Raw genomic sequence first — 15045 nt, forward strand, 5'->3', positions numbered from 1 at the left:
TAGTTACAAGTAAAAAAGGCTGGCCAAGGTCTATTCTAACTAGTTGACTCTTATGGCCAACAGCACAAAGCCTAATCTCACCTGTGATAATTCAGACAAATTTACAGGACTAAAGGATTGAAATCCTTTTACTTCCATTCCAGAATCTGCCACTCTGGCTTACTATATATATATGTACCATCCCAGGTTTGTTTTGTGGTAAAGAAATGAAGGACAAGACCTGAGAGATACTCCATTCTTTAAACAAAGCTGCATTAAATTGACTGTGTCTTCCTATTTCCCTACATACAGTAGGATCAACACAGGCAACAGCAGAGATTTTCTAGGCCTCTCCTTCCAATACTAGCCGAGAGGCCCTTTGAAATTTGAAGAGCTGGTTTAAAATTCATCCTGAGTAGAAGTCTGAAGGGGAAGAAGAGAAGTATCTCAAACCCCTCAAGTAGAATAGTATGGACAAGTATCAGGACTCTATAACAAAAGCTTAATACAAAGGCCATGGGAAAGTCATTGGATATTCATCTTGTAATATCTATTACATTGAAGGCTAGTAAGCTAAATCATCTGAATGTATGACTTCCCTTTAAAATTCTTAATTTTAAAGCAATAGAAACTGATCAGTTAGTGCCAATAATTATTTTGAAGGCCCTCTCTTAAAATATTCAGCTTATACCAAAATAACTCCTATAAACCCGCACAAATAACTACTTTATTAGTAGCCCCACACTAAATCTACTTAGAGCTTCTGAAATGATTAAGATTCCAGAATTATCTTGAGTTACTCTTAGCAGTTAAAAAAACAAGCACATAGATGTTGAAGGGCTGGTAGCCCAGTAGGCCTGCTCAGTAGCCCTTAAATAAAAACAAATTCTCCTATAATTCAGGCAAACTAACTTAAAAACCTACTTCTGACAGTTTTACTGACAAAACAACAAACAAACAAAAAAAAAACCACAGCAGTGAGGAGACCTACTTCCTTTGCCACCCAGGCATTTCAACATTGTTAGATAGAGAAGAGTCCAGTCTCACCAGCTTTTGTCTTCAAGGGAACTAAAGATTGGCCAGGGGAACATCTGTTCTGAGTCAACCCTAAGGCACGATGTCAAACATCTTCCTTACTTCCCCCCAAATAATTCACATAGACATTAATAACTCCAGACAGAATAAACATTTCAGATCAGTTTGTGACTACTGACCTGTCTCCTGTTTACACCATCAGAAAAGCTGATAGAATAGGTGTTTTTCCAGAAGCCTTTTTCTGGCAGGAAAACAGGAAGAGGCCTGTGAAGAAGACCCAGGGAGCAGTCCTCTCCATTAGGCTGTATGTAGCACTTAAGCTTTATCACAGGAAAAGCCCCAATGAATCAGTCTTTTGGCATCTCCCACTCCATCTGCATTGATGGCAAACATAGCTTCAGCTTCAGGAAGACAGGGAGAATCGTAGATTTTGCAGATTCTGGTTTCCCCTCTTCCTTTCCTCAGATACAGTCTGACCCAAAGAAACAGACCAAAGTTATTATAATTTTAAAATCTTTTTCCTATTTATGGTAGATATGAATTTTTTTCAAGATATATATCTTCCTAGGACTTTAGGGATCTTTCTGTGTTCCTTAGGGACATTTACAACCTGGAGGAATCAATTTCTATCCTGCCCCTACCTTAGTGAATTTAACATTTTGAAATAATTACTTTTTACTAACGAGGAAGAGGCCTATCTTTCATATTCATTCTTTCATATTTGGGGGCTTTCATTCTTTTGTAAACTAAAGCAAACATCTGTACTAACCAGGGCGTGACAATTAGATTTAGCAAGGGCTCCTGTGTCTAATTATACAACAAAAGCTTTAACCAGGTTTAATGGAAATGTTTTATCTTCATGTTTACTTCAGTTAATATGACACCCAAGACAAAATCGCTTATCCCATCACTTTACCTGGTTGTTGAGGCATGAGCAATGATATTTCCTCCAATAGGTTTTTTAGGATCTGCAGCAAACATGGCTGCTCCATCCACCTGGGCTACCACCTGGTTGGTGATCACCACTGCTACACCAAACTGATGGGGGAAACAATAAATGTCATTTTTTGCGGCCAGATATTCAAAGAACCCTACTGTTGCCACCCCTTTCCCCACAAGTAAAGAATGATTAATATACATATCTCTTCCTGTTATCTTCATGACACCAGGTACTGATGTTCTGATCTCCCAGCAAGGACCCTGAAACTTAGGCATGGTCTGTCCCTATCCCACAACTTACCTCATCAGCAAGTCGCAGAAGCATCCGCAGAAACCTGGCCAGGTGCATCTGCCTGGCTGAAAGTTCCCCTCGACCCGAATAGTCGGTTCTGTAGAGGGCAGTGGCACTGTCTACATTAACAGTGCATACCTATAGGAAACAAGGACTCTATGAAGCCTACTTCTAGCCTGTGTCAGATTCTGCTCCCTTCCTTACTACCCTAAACTTTCATATTCATAGTTATATTCGTACATAAATGTGTTAAAATATTTGTACAGTATTCACATCTGAGGCACTATGTAATAAGTATAATTTCCAGTAAGTTCAAGTGGACTATGGCTTCATCTTTCTTTTTTTTTTTTTTTGGAAATAATCTCTACACTCCAGGTGGGGCTCAAACTCACGACCCCGAGATCAAAAGTTGCATGCTCCTCTGAGCCAGTCAGGTGCCCAGTGGTTTCATTTTTTTAACACCGACTTGACCTAAACCCACAATGCAAGAATGTGGAACTAAAACTTACACCTCCCCTTTCTAATTCAAGTTACTATCAATTCTGTCACATAGCCTACATAAAATTCAGGGTAAGGGCTCTGGAACATATTCCATGTCTTCTACTGAGCACAGACCTAGATTCTACCATCATGGCTGATGCTTGATAAAGGAGCTGGGTCTGGTGGTCTGTGTTGAACCCTCGAGCATATGCTACATTATCCAGGACATCACTGCCGGAGAGACCATATCTAGAAGAGAATAGAGAACATTTTAGACTGCACACAAAACTCAGGCAGACTTGAAATTAACAAAGAAATTACCTGGATGATTAAGCAAGAAATGTTATGACCAAAGAATATTAATTCCTTTTCTACTAAAAGTAGAAGGAGTAGATCTACCAGGCAGGACTTCAGACTAAATCAAATTTAGTCTTTGAGGACTCCTGAGCCAAAATAAGAATTTCTAAATGTAATGTTCCAAATGTTTCCCGGAAAAAACCAAAGCAACATGACAGAATTGGAACTGAAACAAATCATCATTCAAGTCAATTAAATTCATGTAAACTATTGTTATACAGGAATAAAACCTGCTGAACAGACTCGAAGAAGTTCAAGAGAAGCGTATTTCGTTTTTTAAATAAAGGTTTTCACTTTTTAAAGTTTGAGAGAGAGTAAGCGAGCGAGTAGGGGAGGCACAAAGAAAGGGGGAGAGAGAGAATCCCAAGCAGGCTCCACACTGTCAGCATGGAGCCTGACCCGGGGCTCTGTCTCACAAACTGTGAGAGCATGACCTGAGCCAAAATCAAGAGTCGGACACTTAACTGACCAAATCACCCAGGTACTCCTGTATTTCATTTCTTCCAGTTATAGTTAAGATAGATTATAAGACATGTATCCAGTATGGTTAATAAGTGATACCTTAGTTCATCATGTGCTTCAATAATGATTTTTTCCTTTGCATTTTTTAAAGTTTATTATTTCCAGAGAGAGAGAGAGAGCGCGCGCACACGCGCGCACATGAGAGTGGGAAGGGGCAGGAGAGTGGTGGAGAGAGAATCCCAAGCAGGCTCACTGACAGCTCAGAGCTGGACTTGGGGCTCAATCCTATGATCATGAAATCATGACCTGAGCTGAAACCAAGAGTCAGACACTCAACTGACTGAGCCACCCAGGTGCCATTCCTTTTGCATTAGCATATAAGAGGACCTTTTTCTCTTACTTTCTCAAACTTAAAAAAAAAAAAAGGCAAGTAAGATATCTTCTATTTTCTTAGAATAATCTTTTTTTTTCTTATACCTCTCTAACTGCTACCCTAAGATTTGAATGCTCAAAGTGGTATGAGTAGGACAACTTTTATTTTCATTAAATATACCATAATGGAGACCCATTTCTTCAAAGATATTTTGATTTTATCCATCTATCAAGACACAACTAAATGCCTGCATTTTTACAAAGGTTCCCCCTGCACCTCTCAAATAGATGTGATTCTCCCTCTTGTGCACTTCTAGAAAATTTGGTTTAGGACTTTATATGGCACTTTTGAGGAGCCACCCTACCATTCTTTTACTAGACTACAAATTTTTTGAGGGAAAAACTTGGCCTCTCTTACCTAGCACATTTTTTATACCTAGTAAATTCTGAATGTTACTGAATAAAGCTTTTATCTATAACCCAAAGAGAACCATACCACTATACCCAAGTAATATTTTCATATTAACGTCACCTAAAATCATTACAGTTCAAAAGTACACCAACTCGCTTATGTCATAGTTTAAAAGAGAATCTGTTTAAACAAAATCAAGGCACTGTAATTCTTTGAGAACCATAAATTTCTATGTTTATGATCCTGTCAGTCTTTTATAGAAGCAGTCTATGTGGAGACTCTGATCTTTACAAAAGCATACACTGCATTAAACCTATTCTTCTGAGATTTAGCTTAAAAGTTTTCCTCTGGCTTTTCCTCCCCAACAAAACAGAAAAACAAAGGAATATTCTAGCACTGGGATAGAGCATTGCAATGAGGTAAACCTCAATATCAGGACATCTCACTCTAACCAACTGAATTTTCCACATCATCTTTGTACTTTATGGACATTTCACCTGCTATTCTTTGTCATTATCAACACAAGTACTTGTTCAGCTTTGGCATTAAGTGGATTGATGATAATGAATTATTAAGTCTGAGCATGAAGATGAGATGCAATAAGGATAGAGTTTTATCTTGGAATCCTGACCAGTTAAACTGGAGATAAAATTTTCCATATTTAAATCATGGCTGTAAGAAAAAAAGATTCAAGAGGCCTAAGTACTGCACTACACAAGTCTAGATTTGCTGAAGAAGCATTAATATCATCTATCAGGAAAGTATCTTTTGCTATAAGAATAAGGATGGTTCACCAGAAAAACAAAGAGTTACTCTGGCCTGTCAGCAGCATTCACAAGAAACACTATAGGGATCTCGATGCTTACATTCCTGAAGCAGTACATGGAATTTTCAATTCCCATAACATGGAAAAAGTTGGCTAAAAATAAGTATCCTCTCTCATAGTGTTTCCAGAACTTCCTCAAGAATAACCTGGAACACTTACAAAAAAATTTCCTGGGCCTAACCAAGACTTAATAATCACAATTTGGGGGGAAGAGGTACAGTAATTATATATTTAACAAATACCTCTGGTGATTCTTAACACGTAAGTATGAAAAACAGCTATATGGGCTTCAAGGGGGTTCTGGCATTCTTTAAGAGTATTTAAAAGAACTTTCAAAAAAGGTGGGTGACACTGTAGCCAATTATGGTCATGGCTTTTAAACTTTAGCAAGCATCCAGATCACCTAGAGAGGTTGTTAAAACATTGCTGGACCCTATTTTGATTCCCTAACAATTTCTGATTCAGTAGAATGTGAGTGGAGTCAGAGGATTTGTACTGTGAACTGTGCCCAAGTGATGCTAATGCAGCTATACTGAAGACTGTATTCTGGAGAAGCCCTGAGTTATAGTAACCTGGATGTGAGTCAGTATTCTCAACAACTAAAATGGAGGGTTGTTCTGTTGTAAAGGGAAATTAGGTACTAGCTTAAGGAAGTGCTGTTACTTTCTCAGAACTATAATATAAACGCAATATACATAAACAGAAATTCAATTACAAAAAGTTTTCTGATAGGTAGAAGTGATAAATAGACTGACATTTTTATTTAAACATATTTTTTCCTTGCTTGCAACTCTTGATCTTGGGGTTGTGGGTTTGAGCCCATGTTGGGTGTAGAGATTACTTAAAAAGAAAACCTTTAAAAAAGTACAATAAACATTTTTCCTTTAGTTGACAAAACAGCCATAAACATGGCCCTAATTAATAAATACTAATTCATTCATTAATAAATGCCAAATGCCCTTTTCTAGGCTTAGGTAGACAGTGAGTGACCAAAACAAAGCCCTGTCCTCATAGCCAACATTTTACTATCTCCTCTATCCTATCTGAGCACTCATTTATGTTACTGGGCAAAAATTCTAACTCAAAAAACTCAGCTACTGAAACAGTGTACTTAAAATTAAAAGTGTGGGGCGCCTGGGTGGCGCAGTCGGTTAGGCGTCCGACTTCAGCCAGGTCACGATCTCGCAGTCCGGGAGTTCGAGCCCCGCGTCAGGCTCTGGGCTGATGGCTCGGAGCCTGGAGCCTGTTTCCGATTCTGTGTCTCCCTCTCTCTCTGCCCCTCCCCCGTTCATGCTCTGTCTCTCTCTGTCCCAAAATAAATAAAAAACGTTGGAAAAAAAAATTAAAAAAAAAAAAAAAAAAAATTAAAAGTGTGACTTCTGTACAAGAACAAAATAACTTTGGGAGGGAAGATACAGTGTAGTACACCCATCTTTAGAAAATGAAGATCAGGGAGCCTGGGTGGCTCAGTTGGTTGAGTGACTCTGGCTCAGGTCATGATCTCGTGGTTAGGGAGTTTGAGCCCCACATTGGGCTTGCTGCTGTCAAGCTTTGGATCCTCTGTCCCCCTCTCTCTGCCCTTCCCCCACTGATGCTCTCTCAAAAATAAACATTAAAAAAAAAAAGAAAAGAAAATAAAACTAAGATCAGGTTGCAAATGAGTGAATCTTCTTTCAAAGATTTATAAGCAGACACAAAGAGCTGCAATTATGGTTCCAACTGATTTTTTTGCCTCAATGGTTTATGTTTGATACCCTGGATCCCTCAAATTGTAAACTGTGAAAAAGAATTCGGTTATAATCCTAAAGCTAAAAAAAAAAATTATTTTCAACTTAGCCAGTCAAGTTTCAACTTGAGTCTGATGTCTAAACATGCAATTAAATTACATTTAATGACTAGGTTTCATTAAAATGTGTGGTAGGGACCAAATTATCACATTTGACTCTAGACAAGAGAAATTAAGTAAACTTTCGACAGTTTATTTGAAAGATGTATTAGGGGACAGAGAAACTTGGACATTTGTTACTAACTTAGTGAGGTATAATTTACAAGCCATAAAACTGACCTGCTTTTAAGTGTACAACTGAATGACTTTTTAGTAATAAAATTTGCAGAGTTGTACAACCATTATCACTATCTAATTTTAAAAACATTTCCGTTTTCCTGAAAAGATCTATCAAGTATATATGCAGTTATTCCTGTTCCTTCTCCCTGCCCAGGCAACCACTTATCTATGGTCTCTACAGATTTTCTCCTTCTGGAAATTTCATATAAATAAAATTATATAATATGTGGTATTATGTGCCTAGCTTTTATCATTTAGTATGTCTTCTGAGGTTCATCTATGTTATAACATGCATCGGTACTTCATTCCTTTCTATTGTTGAATAGTACTCCACTGTATACATAAACCAAATTTTGTTTATTCATTCATGAGTTGATTGCCAATTGGGTTATTTTCAGTTTGGGGCTATTGTAACAATACTATAAACATCCATATACAAGTCTGTATATGGATGTTTTCGTATCTCTTGGGTACATACATAACCAGAGTGAAACTGCTAGGTTATGTGGTAATTTATATTTAACTGCCACACTGTTTTCCAAAGTGACTGGACCATTTTACATTCTTACCAGCAATTAGGATTCTAGTTTCTTTACATCCTCCCTAACACTTGTTACTACCTTTTTTATTACAGCTACCCTGGTGGTGGTATCTCATTGTGGTTTTGTTTTTTCCCCTTGACTAATGACATTGAGCATCTTTTCATGTGCTGCTTGGCCATTTATCTTGTTTGGAGAAACAGCTATACAAATAGTTTGCTCATTTTTAATTGGGTTGTCTTTTTATTGTTGGATTTTAAGAGATCTTTGTATAGTGTGGATACTAGACCCTTCAGATACATGATTTGCAAATATTTTCTGACATTCTCTGGGTTGTCTTTGTACTTTCTTACTAATGTTCTTTGAAACACACAAGTTTCAAATTTTGATGAAAATAAAAACATCAATTTTTTTCTTTCATGGATTGTGTTTTGAAATCTTTGCCTACCTCAAGATCACAAATAATTTTGCCTGCCCTTTTGTCCTAAGTTTTATAGTATTAGTTTTATTTAGGACCATCATCCTTAAAACAGTAATAATAAAGTACATATACATGACATATAATTGACCATTTCAACCTTTTTAAAAATGTACAGTCCAGTGGCAGTAAGTACATTTCCACGGTGTACAACCATCACCACCATCCATCTCCACAACTTTTTATCATCCCAAACTAAAACTGTATCCCTTAAATAATAACTCCTAATTCCCCTCACCTCCTGCTCCTGGGGACCACTGTTCTACTACCTTTATGAATTTGACTACTTTAAGTACCTCATATAAGAGGAGGAATCATATAATTTGTCCTTGGGTAACTGGCTTATTTCACTTAGCATATTTTCAATATTCATCCATGTTATATCATGTATGGGAATTTCCTTCCTTTTTAAGATTAAAAAATATTCCATTGTGTGTTTATGACATTTTGTTTATCCATTCATCTAGTGATGAATAAATGGGTTGTTTCCACTTTTCGGCTATTGTGATTAGTGGTATGAACACTGGTGTACAAGTACCGAAGTCCGTATTTCAATTCTTTAGAGCATATACTCACAAGTGGAACTGCTGAATTATACTATAATTCTGTTTAATTTTTTGAAGAGTTATCAGACTATTATCCATTTTTGTCAATTTTATGTATGGTGTAAGGGTCTAAATTTATCTTTTTTGCATGTTGATACCTAACAACATTAGCACCATTTACTGAAAAGACTCTTATTTGGGAACCATTAAATTGCCTTGGCATCTTTATCAAAAATCAAGTGACTATAAATTAAAGAGCTCATTTCTGAATTCTCAGTTCTGTCTCACTGATTCACATGTCTGTCCTATGCCAGTACCACACTGTCTTAATTTTTGTTGCCTTACAGTAAATTTTAAAATAAAGAAGACCAAGACCTCCAATTTTGTTCTTTCTCTTCACCTCCCCCACCCTAAGAATGGTTTGGCTATTCTGGATCCTAGACATTTCTATATAAATTTTATAATCAGCTTGTTGATTTCTACAAAAGAGTTTCCTAAAACTTCTGTAGGGATTGTGCTGAATCCATAGATTAGTTGGAGGAAAAATTAAGACTTTAGTAATACTGTGTCTTCCAATCCATGAAGATGGACTGTTTCTCTAATTATGTAGATCTTCAATTTCTTTCATCGATGTTTTATAATCTTCTGTTGAAATTATTACTATTTTGATCTTTTTGACGGTGAATGGAATTCAGTGCTACTGTTGTGAATGATGAAATTGGGTTCTTAATTTTTGAACTGTTCATTGCTTGTATATGAAAATACAATGGATTTCTGCATACTGACACTATATCCTACAACCTTGCTGAACTAATCTAGTTCTAGCAGTTTTGTGTCTATGTAGATTCCTTAGGATTTTCTACACACAGGAGCATGTCATTGGTGAATAAAGATAGTTCTACATCTTCCATTCCAATCTGGATGCCTTTCATTTCATTTTCTCACCTGACTTCACTGACTAGGACCTTCAGTACATTCAGCATATTCCACTTCAGTAGAATATAAGTAGTGAGAGTAGACATCCTCACCTTGTTTCCAATCTTAAGGAGAAAGCATTCAGACTTTCACCATGAAATATGACACTAGCTACAGGTCTTTTGAAGTAAGATACTGGTCCCCAACAAAATATGGTTAAATTGTCTATTTTGTTCTTCAATTACGGCAGTTTTTGTTTCACATATTTTGGGGCCTGAGGATAGGTATGGATATGTTTATAATGTTCTATTTTCCCAATGTTCTTCTTTGTCTCTAGTAATACATATTTTTTGTCTTAAAGTCTATATTGTCTGATATTAGTATAGCCACTCCAGCTCTCTTATGGTTACTGTTTGTATGCAATATGTTACCATCCTTTTTCTTTCAACCTGTGTGTCTCTGAATCTAAAGTGTTTCTCTAGGAGACAGCATACAGTTGTAGTTTTTTATCCAGTCTGACAATAACTCATAGATTTTAAAGAAGAGCACTTTCCTCTACTATGGAAGGTCATTCTTCTGAACTACACATAACATTGGAATACACAGAAGTAAGAGAAGAGACATTCTTCAGACATACTAATAACCCTGGCAATCACTACAGTGACAGGTGAGGCCAGATTTATTTAATCGAGTAACCTACCTCTCAGCCACTGCTAGCAGCCTTTCTGGCCTAAAAGTACCTTCAGTGTCAATGTACATGGCCTTTCCTTCTCCTCCACCTCGGTCAATGGGAAGCTAGAGAGAACAAAAATAACAATGTGGAAATGAACACTGTACTTCTTCTGCTATAACTAATCAACTTCCCCATTCACCCCAATTAGGCAAAGGGAAAAAAATACATTAAAGAGACACTCAGAAGTAGGGAGGAAGCATTCCCTTCTAAGAGAAATACAAATAGTAGAAACAAGGAATTATGAAGCTCATGGTGACCCACACCAAGTGAATCCAGAGTCCTACCAGAGTTGGATTGCTTGGAAATACAGTTCAAAGTAGATGATAAAATTCTAAGTCTGCATACCAATATAAGACTGAACAATTCTCTCAAGAATACAAACATTAAAAAAATTTTTTTTCAGATCCCAGGTAAGTTGTTTTTAATGTTTTTTTTAAAATTTTTGACAGAGAGAGAGAGAGCGCGCGCGAGTGAGCATGGGGTAGGGACAAAGATTGAGGGAGACATAGGATCTGAAGCAGGCTCTGCGTTGTTAGCAGAGAGCCTGATGTGGGGCTCAGATGCACGAACTGTGAGATCATGACCTGAGCCGAAGTTGGATGCTTAAATGACTGAGCCACTTAGGAGCCCGGAGTACAAACATTTGAAAGATTATTTACTACGTTAGCTTGTAAGTTTAAAGAAAAAAAGAAAAAAGGTGCTCATTCCAATAGTACCTACAGGCGTTAAAAATGAACAAAAGAAAAAAAAGGAGAGTTTTTTAAATAAAAAAAAATTTTTTTTAACATTTATTTATTTTTGAGAGAGAGCGTGAACAGGAAAGGGGCAGAGAGAGGGACACAGAATCTGAAGCAGGCTCCAGGCTGTGAACTGTCAGCACAGAGCCCAATGTGGGGCTTGAACTCATGACCCATGAGATGGTCATGACCTGAGCTGAAGTCGGACACTTGACCGACTGAGCCACCCAGGTGCCCCGGAAGGTAGAGTTTAAAGAAAAAGGAAAGCAACGAAAACAGTCTTATGAACCACTTAGGGAAATCTCAGTTTTGGGCTATCCATCCCATGCCAGACACCTGTGAGTTTTACAAATTTTAAGTGAATTATGCTAAAGGGTAGTTTCCACCCTAGAAATCTACTTTGGAGCCATAATTCACCTTTAAATTCTAAGGAAAATCCTTTAGGACATTTTACATTAAGGGCCTAGTATCATCAAAATTTCTTTTTCCTATTTCTGAGAAAATCCTTTTCAAAATTATGAAAGTACTATATGCTTGATTTAAAAATTCACACAATATAGAAATAAGTAGAGTAAAAACTAAAAGCTCTTCTTTATCCCTCCCATCTCCCAGAAGTAATCTTTCAGATCATAATCTATGCAGTTTCATACAAAGGCTTTTCATATGTGGTTCTGCCATTACCATGTGACCTTGAGAATATTAATCTGTTTCCTTTTCTGTAAAATGTAGATAAAACCCACCTTATAGGATTGTTCTGAAGATTAAATAACTCACATAAAGTGTTTAGCACAGTGCTTGACATACAGAAAGCACTTTGAAATCTGATGATATGTCTACCCCTACGGCATTGACCTTAGCACTCAGTTACAGAGGCTTTGCTAATTTGGAAAGGGGGAAAAGATTGTTATCTTTTAAATCCTAAGAATCCACGGGAGGAGAAAAGGGTATGTATACAACAAAAGAGGGTCTCGACAGAGGAAATGTTTGGAATCACTGGCCAAAAGGACAGCAAAGGCTGACTTAGTTTTTTGGGGAGGAAAAAATCTTGAGACTCAGGGCTGAAGAAATTAAGGAATTAAGATGAATGAGGATCCCCATTTTTCTCACTGTTTGTTATCTTTAGTGCTAGCATGAGAAGAGGTTCTTTTTCAGCTATGTGACCTCTTTGGAAGAAGGGAGACCACAGGTGGCTGGGTATAGGTAGGCAGACTGACAAGAAATGTGGACAAGGTCCCAGTGTGTTTATTGAGCCAATTTCAAGGGGATGGACTGCATGCTCTGTACTCCAGCCCATTCTGTCCCCTCCATCTTGCCCTCCAGTGCCACTGCAGTTATCTTGTGTTACTGGACTGGGACACCACCACCAAGTTAGCTATTTTTAATAACTGCTTAGGAACATAATTTCACCCTTCTTCCTAATTTAGTGATGCAGGTTGTTCTGAACTTTCACCATTTTATAATGCTATGGTATAAACTCTTTGTACATTTATTCTTGACTTTATGTGAAAATTGTGGAAGCCATATTTAAAAAAACTTTTTTTAAATGTTTCTTTTTGAGACAGAGAAAGAGATAGAGCATGAGCAGTAGAGGGGCAGAGAAAGAGGGAGACAGAAAATCTGAAGCAGGCTCCAGGCTCTGAGCAGTCAGCACAGAGCCCGATGTAAGGCTCAAACTCACAAACCGTGAAATCATGACCTGAGCCAAAGTTGGACCCTTCACCAACTGACCCACCCAGATGCCCCATGGAAGCCACATTTTCTGTCAAAGGGCATATATGCATTCAAAACTGCAATTTTTGATAAACTGTATTCTCTGAATTTGAAAATATCTCTAGTACTTTGAACAAACATGGATTCTTTATTTTTGTAATCTAACTGTGGCTCTCAGCTTTACATAACTTCATTATTAGATAGAGATCTAATGTACTGGAATTTTATTTCATTAAGAAGTAAAATTAAGTTAAGAAAATCTCAACAAATGAGAGCAGAAAATGTTTAGATTCAAGCAGTAATCTAACATCCTCTCTATACCTCTAGTTCCAGGTCTCAGGATGGTGAAATGTAATCCTTTCTGTTATTAATGAATTAGCATGTTTGTCTCTTAAAACAAAACAAAAAAAGCTCTATAGGTGTTCAGTCACCTGTGAATGTTCAGTTACTTTTATAGAAAGGATATGTTTGAGAATTTGGCTTCAGTTTATTGTTGACAGGCATAATCTACTTAATAAATAGTCCCAGGATAGGATTGCACAGTTGAAGAGCATAAGCGTGATATACGTAGTTGCCCTAATTGCTTCTCGGCCTTTTGGCTAAGATCAAGTGTACGTAGTTGCCCTAGCCACTACAGATATACTGTAAATATTTATTCCACATGAATCTCCGTCAAAACAACATGCAGAAACTATTTCTACTTAAAAAGGTAACATATCCTGTCAAACGACCCACATCATGGTGCTATATTTCCCTTTTGCTAACAGTTTTCTAATGGTGCCCAGGCAATAAGCTACAGCTTCTATAGCTCACTACCACTCTTCTTCTCAATGCTCCCCCCTTTATAAGTCTCAGTCTCAAAGTTCTCCTCTACCCCCTATCTCTCCTCCTCAGAATTCTTTATGAGGAGCAACAACAATGGCTCAGGTATACCTGACAGTGGAATTCTAACTTGGCTCTCTCATAAGACATACAGTGACATTTGGTCTGCAGCAAAAAGATCAGTAGAGCAATCAGGAAAAGAAGCAATTAAAATGAGAATTAAATAATTAAAATTAAAAGGAAAAAGGTAAATGATGAAAAAAAACCAGGAAACTATCATGCTGGGCTTCTTACTGTTCCAAACACCTTTATTCACAAAGAACCAGAGTATTTTCCTATCTCAAGAAATGACATTCACCATTTCAACGCAGAAGCTGTGACTAATGAAGTACATATCTATAACATGAAAAAAAATATTTGTTGGGTGACTTGAGAAAATATTAGTCTCTGCAGATATATGTGTCTTACTAAAATGTGAACTTATGTAAGACACAGGGTGCTAACAAAATAAGTATTTCTTTTTTTTTAATATTTATTTTTGAGAGTGAGAGAGAGAAAGAGAGGGAGGGAGGGGCAGAGAGAAGGAGATACAGAATCTGAAATAGGCTCTAGGTTTCGAGCTGTCAGCACAGAGCCTGACACGGGCTCAAACTCGGGAAACGGTGAGATCACGACCTAAGCTGAAGTCAGATGCTTAACTGAGTCACCCAGGTGCCCCACAAAATCAGTTTTGTTTTTTTTACGGCTTGTAATACCATCTGAAACCATAGCACATTACATTGAAATAATTAACATTTTTGATAAACTATTTAAATACTGAATAAATTATGAGGGACAGTTCAAAACTCTTTTTACAAGAGGAAAAAAAAAAACACAAAAGAGAACAATTTATAAATGAGTTCCAAGAACTACTGTTGTTGAGAGGGTAAGAATTCACACTAGAATAGAAAGATACCAGTAACCCTCCTCTGTCATACTGCTATAAAGAGGCAAATTTCATGTGAGTTGTTCCTGAACTTCATCAATAAGCTGTGTCCATGGGAGAAGTGAGTATAATCTATCTAGATTAAAATAATGCCATTTCCTTCAAAATACCTAAAACTGTAATAAAGCCTAAAAAAATTCTTAAAAATTAAAAAAAAAATTTTCTTAATATTTATTTTTGAGGGAGAGTGAGACAGAGCATGAGTGGGGGAGGGGCAGAGAGAGGGAGACAGAATCTGAAGCAGGCTCCAGGTTCCAAACTGTCAGCACAGAGCTCAATGCGGGGCTTGAATCCACAAACGTTAAGATCATGACCTGAGCCAAAGTCGGACGCTCAAATGACTGAGCCACCCAGGCGACCCT

General features: G+C 37.3%; 1 protein-coding gene across 1 annotated transcript in view; it reads right to left on the reverse strand.

The window, feature by feature from the left end:
• Positions 1 to 970: 970 nt before the first annotated feature.
• The window catches only part of RAD51 (RAD51 recombinase), a 34506-nt gene continuing 20431 nt past the window's right edge, over positions 971 to 15045 (reverse strand). Inside the window, 6 exon segments of the mRNA XM_032593664.1 lie at positions 971 to 1486; positions 1931 to 2052; positions 2255 to 2370; positions 2373 to 2383; positions 2861 to 2974; positions 10397 to 10491. Coding sequence (XP_032449555.1) covers positions 1330 to 1486; positions 1931 to 2052; positions 2255 to 2370; positions 2373 to 2383; positions 2861 to 2974; positions 10397 to 10491 — 615 coding nt within the window. The 3' untranslated portion in view covers positions 971 to 1329.

The sequence above is a fragment of the Lynx canadensis genome, chromosome B3, assembly GCF_007474595.2.
Source record: "Lynx canadensis isolate LIC74 chromosome B3, mLynCan4.pri.v2, whole genome shotgun sequence".
NCBI classification, from domain to species: Eukaryota; Metazoa; Chordata; class Mammalia; order Carnivora; family Felidae; genus Lynx; species Lynx canadensis.